The sequence below is a fragment of the Ailuropoda melanoleuca genome, chromosome 11 (assembly GCF_002007445.2).
Source record: "Ailuropoda melanoleuca isolate Jingjing chromosome 11, ASM200744v2, whole genome shotgun sequence".
NCBI lineage: Eukaryota > Metazoa > Chordata > Mammalia > Carnivora > Ursidae > Ailuropoda > Ailuropoda melanoleuca.
Genome location: NC_048228.1, coordinates 10,964,352 through 10,982,477, shown reverse-complemented (window position 1 = coordinate 10,982,477; position 18,126 = coordinate 10,964,352). Strand labels below are relative to the sequence as shown.

Sequence of the window (18,126 nt, the reverse complement as noted above, 5' to 3'; positions counted from 1 at the left end):
AAAGGAAGACCAGACAGACAGACTTAGGTATAAATCTAACAGAATATGTGAAGATCTATATGAAGAAAACTATAAAAACCTTGATGAAAGAAATCACAGAAGATCTAAATAAACGACAAGACAGCCCATGTTTATTTGTAATTCCTTAATGATATATGATGTTTATCATCTTTTCATAGGCTTATTTGCCATCTGTATATCTTCTTTGGTGGGGTGTCTATTCATATCTTTTGTCCATTTGTAAACTGTGTTGTCTGTTTCCTTACGATTGAGTTTTAAGACTCATTTATTTTGGATACGTGCTTATAGCATTCTTATTCATAATTGCCCCAAACTGGAACCAACCCAAGATGTCCTTTAAAAGGTAAATGGATAGGCAAATTGTGGTACATTCGTACAATAAAATAATAGTGATAAAAAGAAATGAGCTATCAAGTCACAAAACCATGGAGGAACCATGTAAATGCACATTGCTTAGTGAAAGAAGCCAGTCTGAAAAGGCTACATAGGGTACAACTTCAACTATATGAAATTCCGAAAAAAGAAAACTATAGAGACGGTAAAAAGATCAGTGGTTTCCAGTTGGATGGAACTGGAATGGAATGGAATGGAATTCTAAATGGAATTCCAGTTGGATGAATTCATCCTGTCCAGAGCGGTGGATGTGGGATGGGATGAATAGGGCGAGCACAGGGATTTCAGGGCAGTGAAACTACTCTGTATGACATGGCAGTGGTGTGTACTTATTATATAATTGCCAAAACCCATAGAATATGCAATGCGAGGAGTAAGCCCTAATGTAAACTATGGACTTTAGTTAATAATAATATATCAATATTGGTTCCTCAGTGGTAACAAATGTCCCATGTTAAAGCAAGACGTTAATGACAGGGGAAGCTCTGTGTGTTTGGGGTGTGGAGGTGGGTATATGGGAACTCTATGTACTGTCTGCTCAATATCCTATAAACCTCAACCTGGTCTAAAAAAGAGAGCATTTTTTTTCAATATTAAAACACATCAGTTCTTTGGGAAAGGCCACTCATGTGAGGGTCATCACCATTCCCATGGATCTCTGTGCTCCATGAACCCTTGATAACCTCTCAAAGAGAGAAATTCTATGGGCTGCATTTTGTTTTTCTTTTCCCAGGCTGCCTTACTTTCAGTTCCTCAGTAGCTGTCAGGCCATTATTAAGAAATCAAAGCAAGCAGGAAGTTTTGAATGACTCCATAAAATGGGGTGAGCCCCGGCCACATGTTAGGCCAAGAGAGTGCTTCCTGGGACTGCCCTATAACACCAGACCCTCCGCTTCCTTGGAAAACTGCCAAAAGCTACTGTTGGGACAGAAGCCCTGTTGCTAAGGTAGGCTCAATGTGCAAGCTCCACTCTGCTGAGCTGTCCCACGAGTTGCTGGTGGGAATGTTAAAAGGTGCAGCTCGACGTGAAAGACGGTATGGCAGTTCCTCAAAAAATTAAGAATGAAATCATCAGATGATCCAGCAAGGCCACTTTTGGGTATACATCCAAAAGAACAGAAAGCAAGGGGTTGAAGAGATATTTGTATACCCATGTTCACAGCATTACGTGCAATAGCTGGAACATGGAAATAACTCCAGGTCCACGGACAGATGAGTGGATAAGCAAAATGTGCCAAGTACATACAATGGAATATTATTCGGCCTTAAAAAGGAAGAGAATTCTGATGCATACTACAGCTTGGGATGAACCGTGAAGACATTATGCTGAGTGAAGTAAGCCAGTCATACACAGGCAACCACTGTCTGATTCTACCAATATGAATTGCCTACTGTTGTCAAGCTCATAGAAACAGAAAGTAGGATGGTGGCTGCCAGGGATGGAGGGAGGGGAATTTGGGAATTGTTTGATGGTTTAATGGGTACAGCGTTTCAGTTTTGCAAGCTGAGAAAGTTCTGGTTGGTTATACAACAACGTGAACACACTTAACACTGCTAATCCACACACTTAAAAATGGTTCAAACGGTAAATGGTTATGTGTTGTTTACCACAGTATTAAAAATGGCTAAGTTGGGGGCACCTGGGTGGCTCAGTCAGCTGAGGGCCAGACTCTTGGTTTTGGCTCCGGTCTTGATCTCAGGGTCATGGAATCAAGTCCCATGGTGGGTTCTGTGCTCAGTGCAGTCTGCTTGTCCCTCTCCCTCCCCCCATCGTGCACATACTCTCTCTCTTGCTCACTCCAATAAATAAATAAATAAAATCTTCTAAAAAAATGGCTAAGATGAAGTGCCTCAGCCAACATCAAGATGCTGGCACATGGCACTGGCAGGACCAAAATTTGTACCCTTGACTTGTCCCCTATGCTTTCCAGAGTGGACAGTGATTTAATAGTGAGAGAGGAGTGGGGTGGAAGTGAATATGGGACATGCATTTTATTATTTATTTATTTATTTATTTATTTATTTGAGAGAGATCACATGCACGTGTGTGTGTGCACGGTGGGGGGAAAGGGCAGAGGGAGAGAGACTCTCAAGCAGACTCCACGCTCAGCGTGGAGCCTGACCAGGGGCTCGATGTCAGGACCCTAAGATCATGACCGGAGCCGACACCAAGAGTCAGACGCTTAACCGAACAGTCACCCAGGAGCCCTGGAACATGCATTTTAAAAAGTCTCCCGCATTTTAAATATCTTTTAAAAGTATTTACTGGGTCCATAAAACACGGACTTTGACAAATCCACTAACCACAAGGATCTTCTCTGGTGGCCCCTGGGCTTTGAGGAAGCCTCCCCGCCGCCAAGGCTCCTGATCATCCTTCAGAGCCAGTTCTCAACCCTGCCTCATCTGCGACTCCCAAGCCGAGTCTCAGAGCATGACCTTCCTCCTCCTCCCTTCCTCTCTGATTCCTGAGGCCTCTGCTTCCTCATGCACTCCCTGTGGGCATTCCCCTTCACCTGCCCCGGCCTGGCTCCCCGCTCAAGCTCACCAGCTCCTCCAAGTCCGTCTCTGTCCCCATCTCCCCACCATCCTCACACTCTGTCCTCAAGTCAGCCCAATCCCAGCCACGTGCTGCTCCCTTCGGGCCCCCCAGCCCCCGGGCTCTGGTCTTTGGACTTTCATTCTACCTCGTTAAGAGCCTTCCAGGTCCTCATCTCCTGTCCCCTGCCAGACGTCCTCCACTTGCCCCCCCAGTCCTCACCCACCTGCTCCCCCTTGCCCTCTGCCCTAGCAGGCCAGCCCATGTGGCTGCATCAATGGGCTGATGGGCTCCTTGCCTCTGGTTTCTGGTTGGGGTTGGCCAACAGGGGATCAGAGATCCAAGCAGGGAGGAGAGAGGCTGGGGTATTTACTCCCTGGCTCCCTCCCTGTGGGGTCACCATGGGCTGGGGACAACCCTCCACCAAAAACCACAGCTCCTATTGGGGATTCCAGTAGATGTAACCCCCTCACCCTTCAGGTCTGGGGTGGGGGAAGGGCCCCTCAGTCTCAGTGGCTCTGGGCACCACACCATCCTGGGTGGTTTCTTTCAGTCTGGCCACCCTCTGTAGGAGTCCCTTTATGAAACCCACCTCTGTCACTCCACGCCCACTCTGAACGGCCCTCTGCTCCCTGCCAGGACCTGGAGTTCCAGCAGGGAGAAGATCTCAGATATGGCTTTCAAGTCTCCTCCTCTCGGCCGCCGAGGGGCTCAGGGTGGTCTTGTCCTCACCCCACCCCATCTGGTCCCAGCTCACGGAGGGTCTCCTCTTTGTATCTTCAGTCTCAGCATGACCCCCTAACCCGTGAACATGCTCGCCATCCTCAGAACGCCTCCCTTCCCCTCCCCCATTCCTCTCCTTTGTTGTCAAGCTGCCTCGAGAGTGTTCCTTCCCACCTGAGCCCTCAGCCCACTGCCACTGTCACCCATGGCTCCCCAGCCTCTGGGGCAGCTGGCACAGCGGTCAGGGGAGGCACGTGGCCTCGTGGTGAGGGGGCTGAAGAGGCAGGACGGTGTGCTGCTTATTGGAGCAGCTTTCGAGGTGGGGGGCCCGGGTTCAAAGTCCAGCTCGCCTACTTCCTAGCCGGGTGACCTTGGGCATGTGACCTAGTCTCTTAGTGCCTCAGTTTCCTCCTCTGTGAATACAGACAATAGAGCGGCCTAGTAGTTATTGGTGACGTGTACATGAGATAACACACATAGAAGCACTTAGAACTTCGGCACCTGTGGAGAACGCCAAAACGCTCACTACCGGGAGCGAGAAGATGGGCTCTGCAGGTGGAAAGCCGGGAGTCCACCCCCACCCCTGCCACGTCCCAGCTGTGCGGCCTTGGGCAGGTCTCGTGCTTCCCTGTGGTTGCTTCCCGTGCAAAAGTGGGTTTCATACGCTGTGCTTCACAGGACTGCCAGGAGGTACTGTTTGGAGGAATTTTCAAGGTAGTAGGACAACATTTTAAAAATTAAATGGTGTGTGTGTGTGATCTATTTCTTCTTACCTTTCCGTTCTTGGCTATCCCATCTCCCAGCCCCACCCTCCTCACTGCCTCGAGAAAGACAGAGTGCAGAAATAGTGAAAACTGGGGTTTTCAAAAGAATAAGGGTATGAGGAAACAGCTGGGCTCTGGTAAGACAGTGGGTCTGGGAGGAGAAGGAAAGGGGAAGCGTCTCTGCTTCCCTCTGTCAGTGACACCCTCCTACCTTGGTCTCCCTGAGAGAGCCCTGAGGAGGGGCAAAGCCTCAAGAAGAGGCTGGTTCCTCAAATCAGACTGCCTGACCAGTTCCCAGCCCCCAATCCATCCTGTGTGACCTCAACTTCGTCATCTGTAAAATGGGGGAAACGATAGTGCCTGCCTCGTAGGGTTGTTCGTTGTAAGGATTAAATGAGTTAATATACGCAGAAGTGCCCAGAACAGTGCCTGGCACAAAACAAACCCTCAGTGTATTACGTATATGTTACTGATATATTCCCCGTCCTGGCCACGGCCTGCTTGTTCTGCTATGTCTCTCATTGCTCCTAGGCCTCCATGCTGGGCTCCTCTCCCTTCACCTGCCCCCAGATTCCACAGCTTCCAAAGATTCTAGGGCCAGCGCCCTTTCCTTCTTGCTCTGTCCACAGGCGGGGCCGCTGCACCACCCCCGATTCTCCAATGTGTATTTCCAACAACCAGCTCATCTCCGGGCCTCCCAGCGCCCGCCTGCCCCTGGATGCTGACGCACTCACCTCCCGCTGCCTCCTGCCACCTCCCGTCCCACATGACCCTCCCAGCTCACCTGCCACCTCTCTCCATGGCTCCTGACATTGTCCTCACTGGTTCCTCCAAAGAGCTCTCAAACAAGCCCCATAAGGCCACACCCACTCCATGGAAACAGTGCAGGCAAGAGGGAGGATTAACCACAGTGGGTAGAATGGGCCCCAAAAGAGATCTATGCCCTAAAACTGGATCCTGGGACTATGCTCCATTACACGGCTTGAGGGGCTGTGCAGATACAGGTTACTAATCCATGATCTTAAGAGAGGGAGAGTATCCTGGATCGTCCAGGTGGGACTAGCCTAATGCCATGAGCCCTTAAAGCAGAGAACTTTCTCTGGCTGGAGTTGGACAGATGAGCAGTAAGAGGGGGTCAGAAAGATTTGAAACATGAAAAGGCCTTGACCCAATGCTGCTGGCTTTGAAGAAGAAGGGGGCCACCGGCCTGGAATGTGGGTGGCCTCTCTGGGCTGAAAGCCACCTCCATGGCCAGCCAGCCTGAAAAGGGGAGCTCAGTCCATAACTGCACGGGCTAAGTTCCACCAACCACCTGAACCGACTGGAAGCGGATTCTCCTTGGAGACTCTGTGTCAGAGCCCAGGCCCGCCAGCACCTTGATTTTGGCCTCGTGTGACCTGGGGCGGAGAAACCAGCTAAGTCCACTCTGACTTTTGAAATAGACCACGGTGACATCATCCCTTTGTGTTGTTGTAAGTAGAACACGGATACAATAGCCAACATTTACTACAGTGTTGACAGCACCGGGCACTGATCTAAGCACTTCACAGTAATTTGGCCTCATAACGTGGTCACTGCTACCATCCCCGTGGCACATATACAGAGACCACGGTGGGGAACAGCTGCATAGCTTGCCTGGGACCCCACAGCCCACCAGGGCACCAGGCTCTGAACCAGCCTGCTGGTGTCAAGGTCATGCCCTTGGCTGCTCTGGTCTAGGGCCTCTCTGCCTGCTCTTCTCCCACCCAAATAACAAAGACCATCAATTCCTCCCTGACCTTAAAAAGCCTTTTCCGGGGTGGGGAGAGGGTAGGAAGGGGGCAGAGGTTCCCCTTCAAATGCTTAGCCTGGCTTCCATTTTATACATTGCCACCAACATGCCGTTTTGTCCTTTTCTCCCGGGCCAAATTATTCACCGAACATCTCCGGGCCTTTGCACATGCTGTTTCAACACCTGGGACGTCCTTTCCTGCTTGCTCTGCCTGTAAAATCTGCAGGCTTCTCTTTTAAAGAGGCAGCTCAAGTTTGGTCTTCTCTGAGGCGCTCCGTGACCCCCAGACAGGATTCTTGTGGGGCCTTAACTTAGAGCCCAACGCTCCTCTTGGGTAGGAAGCACTGGGTCAACCTTCCCCACACAAATCACCCACTAGATGGCGCCACCCCAGCTAGTGGTGGGAATGAAGATCACAAGAAAATTCATTTCGTGTTTCACCTATGAGCCTCACTTTAGATTTCACGATATGGAATTTCCCTAGCTCAGTGAACTATTTTAATTGCAGTGAACTCACAAGGAATTTCAGATATTTAGATTTTAGATGCTTCCAAAGCTACAGCCCCACCTCCCCTGACGGGCTGTGTGGTTTGGGGAAAGTTACTTAACTTTTCTGAGCCCCGTTTCCACATCTGTAAATGAGGCTAAAAATGATAATAGCAGTTCCTACCCCATAGGGTTTGTTTTTTTTTTTAGGATGTAATTTTGTAAATACACATACAGTACAAAGACTATATAGGAAGCCACGTGAGGCGTGGTAACTAATCTAGAAATGCACACTCCAGCTGTTTGTACGATCTGTGCTATTGAAGAGATTATGATCTGCCACCTCACATCCATTAGAATGGCTACAATCAACACACAGGATAAAACCAGTGTCCGTGAGGATGTGGAGACGGTGGAGCCCTTGTTCTCTGTTGGTGGGAACGTAAAACGGTGCAGCGGATGAGAAAAATGGTATGGCGGTTCCTCGAAAAATTAAGGATAAAATTATCATACGGTCCAGCAAGCCCACTTTTGGGTATACATCCAAAGGAACCGAAAGCAAGGGCTGGAAGAGATATTTGTACGCCGAAGCATTATTTACAGTAGCCACAAGGTGGAAACAACCCAGGGTTCACTGACAGGTGAGCAGATAAGCAGCACGTGCTGAATACATACAACGGAATATACAACACGGGCGAACCTCGAGGACACGATGCTAAGTGAAGTAAGTGTCATAAGAGGACAAATACTGTATGATTCCACTTACAGGAGGTTCCTGGAGGAGTCAAATTCACAGAGCCAGAAAGTGGAAGGCTGGGGGCCCGGGGCTGGAGGAGGGGCACTGGGGATGGTTGTTGAGTGGGTGCAGGGTTTGCAGGATGGAGAGCTCTGAGGATGGAGGCGGTGTTGCCTGCACAAGGTGAATATATGGAATGCCGCTGACCTGTACACCAAAGAACGGTTAAGATGGAAAATTTTGTGTTCTGTGTATTTTACCACAAAAAAAAAAAAAAAAAGAGCAACATGGGATCAGCCCTTTTCTATAAATTTTTTCCCCATTGGAAGCTCTCCACCTGCTAGAGGGAAAGTCAGCTCATCAATTGTTGCAGTAGGGGGGCACCTGGGGGGCTCAGCCGGTGAAGCGTCTGCCTTCAGCTCAGGTCGTGATCCCAGGGTCCTGGGATCAAGTCCCACATTGGGCTCCTTGCTCAGCGGGGAGCCTGCTTCTCCCTCTGTCTGCCACTCCCCCTGCTTGTGCTCTCTCTGACAAATAAATACAATCTTTAAAAAAATTTTTTAAATGCTGCAGTAGGAAGTAACCAATGAGATCAGCCCTGAGTTCCAGCTGCCAGTTCTTGAACAGGAGAGAGGAAAGTTCCCCTGGGACTCAGGAGACCAGGTGGGTGAATCCTAGGAGCAGCGGAGCTAGGGGAGGAGCCAGGGGTGAGCATGGGAGCACAACCGGGGTGAGCAGGGAGCAAGAAGAGCAGATGGGAGAGGCGGCGACTGCCCTGCCTCCTGGCCCGTGTCCTTCCATGCATTTCCCCACAGAGACTGAGCAGGGTAGGAGCCCTTATCCAGGCCAAGTCCACCTGTCACCTTACCTCTCAAAATGCAGGGGTTCACTCATAAGAGAAACACAAATGAAAATGACATGGGTGCCGAGTTTGAACGAAGATCCAGTGGGTGGAAATGCACGCGGGACGGGCTGTCCAGCGCTGATAACCTGCGGTGGGCAATCCGGAGACGCCCATCAGATGTACAGACAGCCCTCTGGCACAGCAGATGCACCCACACACCTGCGAGGTGATGTAAATAACGGGACAATCACAACAGCCTTGTTTCCTCATGATAAACAAGAAGACCTCGTAGGCTCTGCTGTTTCTTTTCAGAGAGGCAGCCCAGAACGGGCAGGTGCCAGGCAAAGGGACAAGAGTCATCTGGCTGTATGGGTGCCGGTGTGTCTGTTACATCAGTCTTGCTCCACAACCCTCAGATCCCACCTGAGAAGTGGCTGCCGCGTGCTAGACTGTTCCAGCTGGAAAGGAGCCCGCTGGTAGGGTGCTGCGTGCCCAGGCCAGATGTGCGGGTGTAAGCATTTCACCCCGTCTTTTTCGCCTTTGTTCTTTTCCTCCATCACTCCCCTCCCTGTGCTGACTTGGGCCGTCCTGTAGCTCAGTCTTCGAGGGTATCTGGAAACCTCTCAAGTGTAGCTTAGGGAGTTCTCGGGGAGGGACGAGAGTGGGTCAGCTTTTCACTGTGGAACTCTTGCTTCTCTTTCCCTCAAAACAGAGCATACTGAAATAGTATGCACTCCTCCCCCCGCCAGACAGGGGCTCCCACAACATCAGGAAGGAAAAAACATGATGGTCAAGAAGAGAGAGGGAGGGCCCTCAAAGTGTGGTCCTGGAACCATCTCCCTGGGACACGGTCCCCATCTGAGCCTGGGGAGCATATATAATGTGAAGATTCCAGGGCCCTATCCTGAACCCATCCTGGGTCAGAATATCTAGGAGTTCATGTTTAACAAGCACTCTGATACAGATGGAAAATTCTACAACCACGGGCTTGCAGTATTTCTTCAGCCTGGAAGAACGGAGCCCCTTTCTCAGTGTGGTTTAAATAATAGCTACATCTAACTCAAAAAATTACAGTTCACAAGCCACAACCAAACACAAATTAAAATTGTCAAGGTTTATGTCTTAAATGAGCAAGGCTGAGGCTTCCGAGCTCTGTAAAATGGGAGAGGGGAGATTCTGAACAGAGCTCTTTTTTCAAAAAATATTTTATTTATTTATTTGGAGAGACAGAGAGAGAGATAGCAAAAGAGCATGAACGGGGAGGAGAGGTAGAAGCAGGCTCCCCACTGAGCAGGGAGCCTGATGCAGGGGTTCATCCCAGGACCCTGAGATTGTGACCTGAGCTGAAGGCAGACGCTTAACTGGCTGACCCACCCAGGTGCCCCTGAACAGAGCTCCTGATTGCAAATCTGCACGTGGCAGCCAGGATGGTCATTTCAAAATGCATGTCTCCCCCCTTGCTTAAAATTCCTCAGTTTCTTCCCAAACTCTTCAGATACAGTGGCTGAAGGAGGCCTACTCATCTCTCAAGCTCTCTCCCTTTCCACTCTTCTGGACAAGCTGGTTTTCTCTCAGTCCCTTGGGCTCATAATATGCACTTCTACCCCAGGGCCTTTGCACATGCCATTCCCCTTTCCCCTCGTCTAGTTAAATCTTCCTTATCCTCCATATTCCTTTCCTTTAGAGCCCCAATGTGCATAGAACCATACACGTCTTTGTGGGATCTTTTGACTTAACATGTCTCTCTCCTAGCAGCTTTCTGACCTTGGGGACCATGACTTATTCTACCATTGCTTTATCCCCAGGCTTGCCTAAGTGCTAAGGCTCCAGGTAAATATTTGTGGGAGGAATGAGTGATAACAACCATAAAGCTAGCCTGGAGAAAACAGGCTTCCTTTTGCTGTGAGAGAACCAAACTCCTTACAGGATAGAGAAAGAAGTCTGCAGGGCAAAACCCCGCAAAGATCAATATTGATTTTTCCCTGAGCCAAATGATTACAAGTGACTTTTATTTTCTTCCTTATACTGTGCTTTCTCCCAATTTTTTAAAACTATAAGCGTGTAACGACCTTCCATTATCGGGAAAAGTAAACGGTGTCACAATCTGATTCCGTCAACGATCAGGACAATATGTCAGCCTTGCTAGTGGGTATGTACCTCCACGATCTGACTGCCTACTCTTTAGGATTTACTCAGGTAAATAAAACAATCCTTTTGATTTGCTAGATGTAACCTCTGGGTAATTTTGAAGATGACTTTTTATTATGTATTTCTGATCTTTATTTAGTGAAATGACGTCTAGTGGTACAAATAACATAAACTATAAATTGACTGTTGAATGATTCCTCAGGGTGGCCCACAGCTGATCAAGGGTGATTCTTCTCATCAGAAAGACCCAAGGAAGTCAGCAGAGAAGCAATTTTCACCTTGTCTTGTTTTATAAAACTAGAAAATGTTGACACGTCGGCAGGTTTCAATTTTTCAAAATGGCCCTGTGTCCCCACAACCCCTTTTTAAACGAATCTCCTCTACCAAATCCATTTAAGCTTGGGGGAAGAGGATTTGTCTAAGAGAAGATAGAACACCCATCAAAAGTCTGCTCACAAAACATTGGGCAATTCATGTGTCATCTGTTCTCTAGGGAGCCAATATGAGCTTGTGCTTCTGGAAACACAGCTGATTGCTTCATAAATCAATGTGACTGTGGCTGGCAGGGGTGACTTACTTCTTAAAATAAGTCTGAGGAGCAGTAGGCAGTCAATTATTTTTATACAGTGAATGCAACTCAATTTCTGTCTGTATAAAAATTGTCCTCATTAGTTCCTTTCTCCATACAGCTTGTTAATACCAGTGGCTCCTCATCTTAATCCCGTGCACCTTTAAGGATTCTTCTCAATCTCCATTTTATGAGCCCATATTAAAGATCATAGTGTCATTTACTTAGAATCATGTGCCAAGCACTTTATGTGCATTTCTCACTGAATCCTTACAACAACCCTGTGAGGTCAGTGGCTTATAGACAGGGAAAATGAGCTCAGAGAAATCAGGTAATTGGGTTAGAGTCACACAGCCAGCCGGTGGCCTAATGAGATTCAATACCACGTCAGTCTATCTGCAAAGCCTGCAGTTTTCTAATATCATACTGAGGTTCAAAAAACAGATCTCTGTTTGTACTTAGGCCAGACATGAAATAAAACTACATAAAACCTGTCGCTTGCTGTGGTAAAGAAGAAACTGCAATGCTTTTTCCTTTCCCCGACTTTGCACACTGAACAGAGATTTCTGTGTCCTTCCTTGTAGGGAGACCACATCATGGATCAGAACCTCAAGGAGAGGTCCACTGAGTTATTTTTAAATTTGAGAGTTTCTGATAAACACTCTCAGAAAATTAGGAATAAGCAATTACAAAGATTTATACTGCTGTGATCACTGTTATTCAACAGAGTACTGGATGTTCCAGCCAGTGCATTAAAGCAAGAAAAAGGAAATTAAGGGCATTAAGATCTCCTTTTCTGAAAGGAGAAATAAAACTTTTTATTTGTAGATGGCATGATTGTTTATGTGTAAAATCCCAATAAATCCATAAAAACCTTCTAGGGGTACTTGGGAGGCTCAGTCGATTAAGCATCTGCCTTTGGCTCAAGGCGTGATCCCAGGATCCTGGGATTGAGCCCCACATCAGGCTCCATGCTCAGCAGGGAGCCTGCTTCTCCCTCCTTCTCCCTCCCCCTCCGCTGCTCCCCCTGCTTGTGCACTCTGAGCTCTCTCTCTCTCTCTGTCAAATGAATGAAAAAAATCTTACAAACAAAACAAAACAAAGAATGAAACAAAAAAAAATTCCAGAAAGTTTAGTTACAGTTGCAAGATACCACATAAGCATACAAAAAATCAATTGTATTTCTATATACTGTCAGTGAACATGTGGACACCAAATTAAAAATATAATACCATTTACAATCATTAAAAAAAAAGATAAATACTTAAGTGTAGTGTATATCTAACAACACATGTACAGGGCTGCTTTGCTAAAAACTACAGAACATTTATGAAAGAAATCAAAGCCCCCCTAAATAAAAGGAGAGACATACCATGTTCATGGATTGGAAGACAACATAGTAAAGATATCAATTCTTCTCACACTGATATATTGGCTTAAATACAATTCCTATCAAAATTCCAGCAAGATATTTTGTATATATAGACAGGCTTATACTAAAATTTGTATGGAAAGGCAAAAGAACTAAAATAGATAAAAAGAATCTTTTTTTTTTTTAAGCAGGATAAAATGGGAGGAACCACTCTACTTGAGTCAAGACTTACATAACTACGGTAATCAAGACTGTCATATTGGTAGAGGGACAGACACATAGATCAACGAAACATATAGGAAACTCAGAAATAGCTCCCACACAAGTATGGCTAAATAGTTTTTGACAAAGTTCCAAAAGCAATTCAATGGAGAAAGGACAGTCTTTTCAAAAAATGGTGCTGGGACAACTACATAGCCACCTGCAATAAAAATGAACCTTGACCTAAGTCTCATGTCATATATAAAAATGAACTCAAAATGGTTCATAGATTTAAACACAAAACCTATAAAACTTTTAGAAGAAAACATATGACAAATCCTTAGAATCAAGGACTTGGTGATGTATTCTGAGACAGGACATGAAAAGCATGATTCATGAAAAACCAAAATGCTCAACTGAACTTCATCAAAATCTAAAACTTCGGCCCTCCAAAATACTCTGTTAAGAGAATGAAAAGACAAGCTACCAACAAGGACAAATTATCCATCAGCTCTGTATCTGAAAAGGGACACGTCTCTAAAATATTTAAAGAACTCTCAAAACTCAATAGTTAAAAATGAAACAATGTGATTAGAAAATGGGCAAAAGACACGAAGAGACGCTTCATCCAAGAGGATGTGCACAAGGCCAATAAGCCCATGGAAAGATGTCCAACATCACTAGCTATTAGGGAAATGCAAATGAAGACCATGGGGAGGCATCACGACACACCAGAACAGCTAAAATAAAAAACCAGTGATAACACCTGTTGCTGGTGAAGATGCAGAGAAACTGTCTCATACACTGCTGGTGGGAATGTTAAAGACTACAGTCACCCTGGGCAACAGTCTGGCAGTTTCTTTAGAGACCATACATTTCCCATCTGATCCAGCAATCACAATCCTGAGCATTTACCCCAGAGAAAGAAAAAGTTATGTTCACACAAAAACCCGTGTGCCAATGTTCCTAAGTAGGTTTATCTGTAACAACCCCACATTAGAAACAATCAAAATGTCCTTTAATTTGTAAATGGTTAAACAAACAACGGTACATCGCCACCATGGAAATATTACTCCGTAATAAAAAGGAAAAGGCGAAGGACCTACATGGATCTCAAGGACATTATGCTGAGTGAAAAAATAAAAACCAATCTCAAAAGGTCACATGTGGTATAATTCCATTGATAATAGCATTCTCAAAATGGTATACACATCACAACAGTCTCCAAAAGCTCTGGAAAGGGAGAGAGGCCATTGCTCAAGCCACGTACTTCAGGTGGTCCTCGCTGTCAGACCCAGAGCAGGTGAAGGTCAAAGCATCAGCTCCATGCCCCCTTCCACATGGCCCCATTTGGCTGGGGGGAGGGGACGATGGGTGGGGCATCTGGACACACAGTCCAAAAAGGACAGAGGGCACATCACACTCTTATACTCATTTTCACTACACATGCTGGGGAGACCCGCACATTCCGCAGGCGGTTATGGGTCGCACGTGGAGGGAAGATGTGGCTGTTAGCCAGAGGGTGTGCTCTAAAAGAGGCTTGAGTCCACAGAACAGCAGGGATATGTGGAGGTGGGAGAAGCTGGGGGCAGACAGGAGCAGTTCTTACCTCTAAAACAAGGTCTGAGTCTTCATGCCTTCCAACAGTAGTACTTTTATTCAGGACAAAAAAGCCTTCTGCGCTCTTTAGGTAGGCTTTCATGCTCTCTGCTTTCCCTATAGAAGGTTTTCAGAAAAAAACATTGTTAGGAAAATGCAATCGTCTGATTATTCAACACCACATTTAGAATGGATGAAATGCACCGTCATATTTAAAGGAGAAATCAGCAGAGGTTGGAGTGGATAGATGGACTTCACAGTTTGATCACAATTCCTGCAGACTGTTAAGACTATCTTTTTAAACAGTGACATCTAGCAAAGATGAGCTTAGTTCTGATCATCCCACAGAAGACGTTTTTTACATAACTCAGAGCACAAACCACCAGTAGCTGAAACAACCCAACGACAAACCTGAATTCCACTGATAATCGCTGTCTACCTCCCATGAAGCTTAGTACAAGGTCAGTTACCTGACACAGCCAGTATTCTGTCCCATATTCTTAACCCTCCGCACACTAGCTCTGTGACTTTGGCTGAGTTACTTCTTCTTTCTCTATGCCTCAGTTTTCTCATCTGTAAAATGGGGTTAATAATACTCTGTACCCCGTAGGGTTCTGTGAGGATGAAATACAATCATATGTGTGAAGCATGTAGGGTAGTGACCGCTACACACTAACCACACATTTGTCTTATTATTATTATTATTATTATTATTATTACGAATCTTGGGCTTATCGAACTCAGACCCACGAAAGTCTAAGCCTTCTACAGAGCTTCTAAAACTGCTGAGTCTGTCATTGAGGGAATGGGCTTTAAAGGATGCTTTCTTTGTAAATCACTCCATTTCTTCATATAATTAGGGGGGAAAGGGTAACTTTGAAAGGCGAACTATCAAGACTCTAGCTTGGACATACGATCAGGACTCTGAACCTATTTTCCCCCCAACATTTTATTATGAACACTTCAAATACCCAGGAAAGTCAAAACAAGTGCGTGAACTCCTTTATACGCACCACCTAAATCCTACAACTGACATTTTGTTACATTTGCGGTATCACACACCCCTCCATCTATCCGTGCATCCAACCATTTTGCAGTTTGATGCATTCCAAAGTAAGTTCTATACTGGTTTTTTCAAATACAAAAATCTCAGTGACTTCAGTGGGTTCCAAAATGTTGATAATTCTTAATGATGCTTGAATTCTGATTTGAGATATGTCCAGGTACACAGTGAGACATCCTCCATCTCAACGCTGTGTCCAAAAACCAAAGTCCCTCTCTCTTCTTTTCAACTGGAAGGTCACTGAAGTGTAATGCTGTTGGACTGTGGATAAAAACGAAGACCATCTAGTTGTGATCGTAGAGGGTCTCGGGTCTGGTTCTGCTTTTCATCCACATCTCCATCATCAACGATTGAATCCCTCCTAAGTGCCAGGCACTGTGCTATTCATTTATACACACTGCTTCTTTTCCTCCTCGGAACAGCCCTGCGAGGTAGGTATGGGTACTGTCCCACTTTACAGATGGGGAAACTGAGACTCAGAGAGGTTAAAGACACAGCAGCAGGTGTCAGGGAGACAGCTCTGAGCCTTTGCATGTAACTACTGCACCATCGGCTGGCAGCTCAACTTCCCACACGTCCACATTTGGTGGGTGGGGCAGAGTGGGGTGGGGGGCGTTACACTGTCTCTTATCACTTGGGACATATCAGAAAGTCCTTGACACCCGGATTCCATCCTCAGAAAGGAAAAAAAGACCAAACCTGGGGGTAAGAGAAATAAAAATAAGCCAGACAGTTTATGTTATATTTGTAAACTCTGAGAGCTATGGATACCTCACGAATATCGATGGTTTCCTGTAATGAGAAATACATTTTATTAAGTTCAGTGTAATTCACAGAAAGGGAGAGACATTGCCTCTTCCCAAAGAACCATGCTGTGTTGCTGTCAAATCACTTCAGTTATTCACTTCAGTGGCAGAGGACCCTGTTATCAAGCAACACATTCAAGCCTAATTAATCTGAAATGCAAACTTGGGAGAAATGTCTCTTCTGCAGAAAAACCACAGGAAATGCCACTAAACCCCAGAACTTGGATCGTGCGCATGCATGATTTTTAGCTCTCCCCCCAGATGTTTCCAAGGCTGGTGCCTTCTCTCTGCTCAGATGCCCCCATGTGGCAACCACCCGACCACCCTAGCTAAGGGCATCCTTCAGTCACTACTGGCATATACCACCTGCTGTATTTCCTTCCTTGAGCTTGTCAATCTCTGACATTTTCTTGTTCCTTTATTTACCTGTGTTTGCTATTTGTTTTCCTTTCACTGAGATATATGTTCCAGGGGAGCCAGAACTGTATTGTTTTTGCTAAGAGACAATTCTTCATGGGTACCTTGTGTTTGTACCCATTATGGAGCAAAGGCATTGACAAATTTTGTCCTCTGTCTTCTGCCAGCATCCATAAGCTGGCCAGGCTAACTTACTAGCTTGCAAGCAAGTTAAAAGCTCAGACCCTTTGCAGTTCCTCACAGTTTTGTTCATTACCCCATCTCCAGCACCTGGGGCCGGGTCTGACACATACTAGATGCTCAGTAAACATTTGCTGATTGAATGAAAATGCAAATGACACATTAAACCAAATCTGTGCAGCCAGCTGAGTAGGAATTTTCCCATTCAGTGTCTTTTTGGAAACCCTAAATTCTACCTGTAGCTTTTGGGTTGGGCAATATTTCTCCATCTTAATCTTGCCCTGTGCAGTCACTCCCCTGCCTGAAAACACTGTAGAAAGTAATTTGAATGTGTTAAACTCTGTAAATTCGTTCTTACTGCTGTGAAGCACCAGGCGTAGTAAAGAGCAAATCACCTGCGTACCCCCTGACCCCTTCACCACTTCTGAGGGCTCAGAATTGGGCTAGAGAAGCAGTATGTCTTTTCAGGGCGACAGGTCTTCAGTGGCCTGGGAGCTGCAAAGATTCCTCAAGGAAGATTCCTCTGACCCCTGGGTGGGTGTTGCCCCTAACTCAGGGGAACCAGAGCGCACCCCTCCTAATCCCGGCTGTGTACCCCGCTGGATATGTGAGAGCGCCACGCCTGGTGCCCAGGAGGGTCCTGAAACTCCCGCGCAGGCTACTTCTGGAGGCGGGGTGGGGGCCTGCATTTTAGGGGGGACGGGCTGGTGTTGGAGGACGTCCTCTGGAGTGCTCCTGGGGACCCGAGCCTGGACCTGAGAGGAGTTCGAGCTCAGGGTGGCGCCGGCTCCCGCGCCTTCCCTCCAAGTTCTTGACCTCGCAGGGCCGACCGGTCTCGCCTCAGGTGTCCGCCCGCTGCTTCCTGCCGTGCCGCACTCACCTGGCCCGAGGGAGAAGCCCACGCTCTGTCCCCTGCCGAGAGACCAGCGGGCTCGGGTGCAGCCCGGCCCGCTCCCGGGCGAGGCCGCCTGGCCGCGCTCCCGCGGAGTCTCCAGCCCGAGGCCGGCACCCCGCGCGCTCGCCCGGCCTGTGTACGCACGTCGCCATGGCAACGCCGCGAGGCCGGTGAGGGGCGTGGCGCGCGGCGCAAGGGGGCGGGGGGCGGACGTGGAGGGGGTGAGGACGTGGTGGGGGCGGGAAGAGGGGCGGTGTGCCTGACACGTCCTCGAGGATCACAGCCCACAGCAGCGCCCTGAAGCATCCCGGGGCCTGCCGCTCTGGGATCCCCAGGCCCATTTCACAGATGGGGAAACGGAGGCTCAGAGGTCACAGAAATAGCCCTCAGTTTTCTAGCGAGGAAGGAGCAGACTGGAGAGTCGTTCCTTCCTACTCTCCTTTGCTCTAGGCTGGGTGCATGGAGCTGGGGTGGGAGGGTGATGGAGCTGAACCAGAAGCTTAGAGGTTGGAACCCCCTGCCCCACTGAATCTCTACTCCTCTCTGTTGTAGAAAACAGAGTAAGCTGGGGGGACCACCACTTCTGGGGGTGGGGATGGGGAT

The 18,126-nt window shown here is 47.4% G+C and overlaps 1 protein-coding gene across 1 annotated transcript in view; it reads right to left on the bottom strand.

The window, feature by feature from the left end:
* The window catches only part of FHAD1 (forkhead associated phosphopeptide binding domain 1), a 115,821-nt gene extending 98,224 nt beyond the window's left edge, over positions 1 to 17,597 (bottom strand). Inside the window, 2 exon segments of the mRNA XM_034672074.1 lie at positions 14,173 to 14,279; positions 17,509 to 17,597. Of these exon segments, the coding sequence (XP_034527965.1) occupies positions 14,173 to 14,265 (93 nt within the window). The 5' untranslated portion in view covers positions 14,266 to 14,279; positions 17,509 to 17,597.
* Between the last annotated feature and the right edge of the window lie 529 nt (positions 17,598 to 18,126).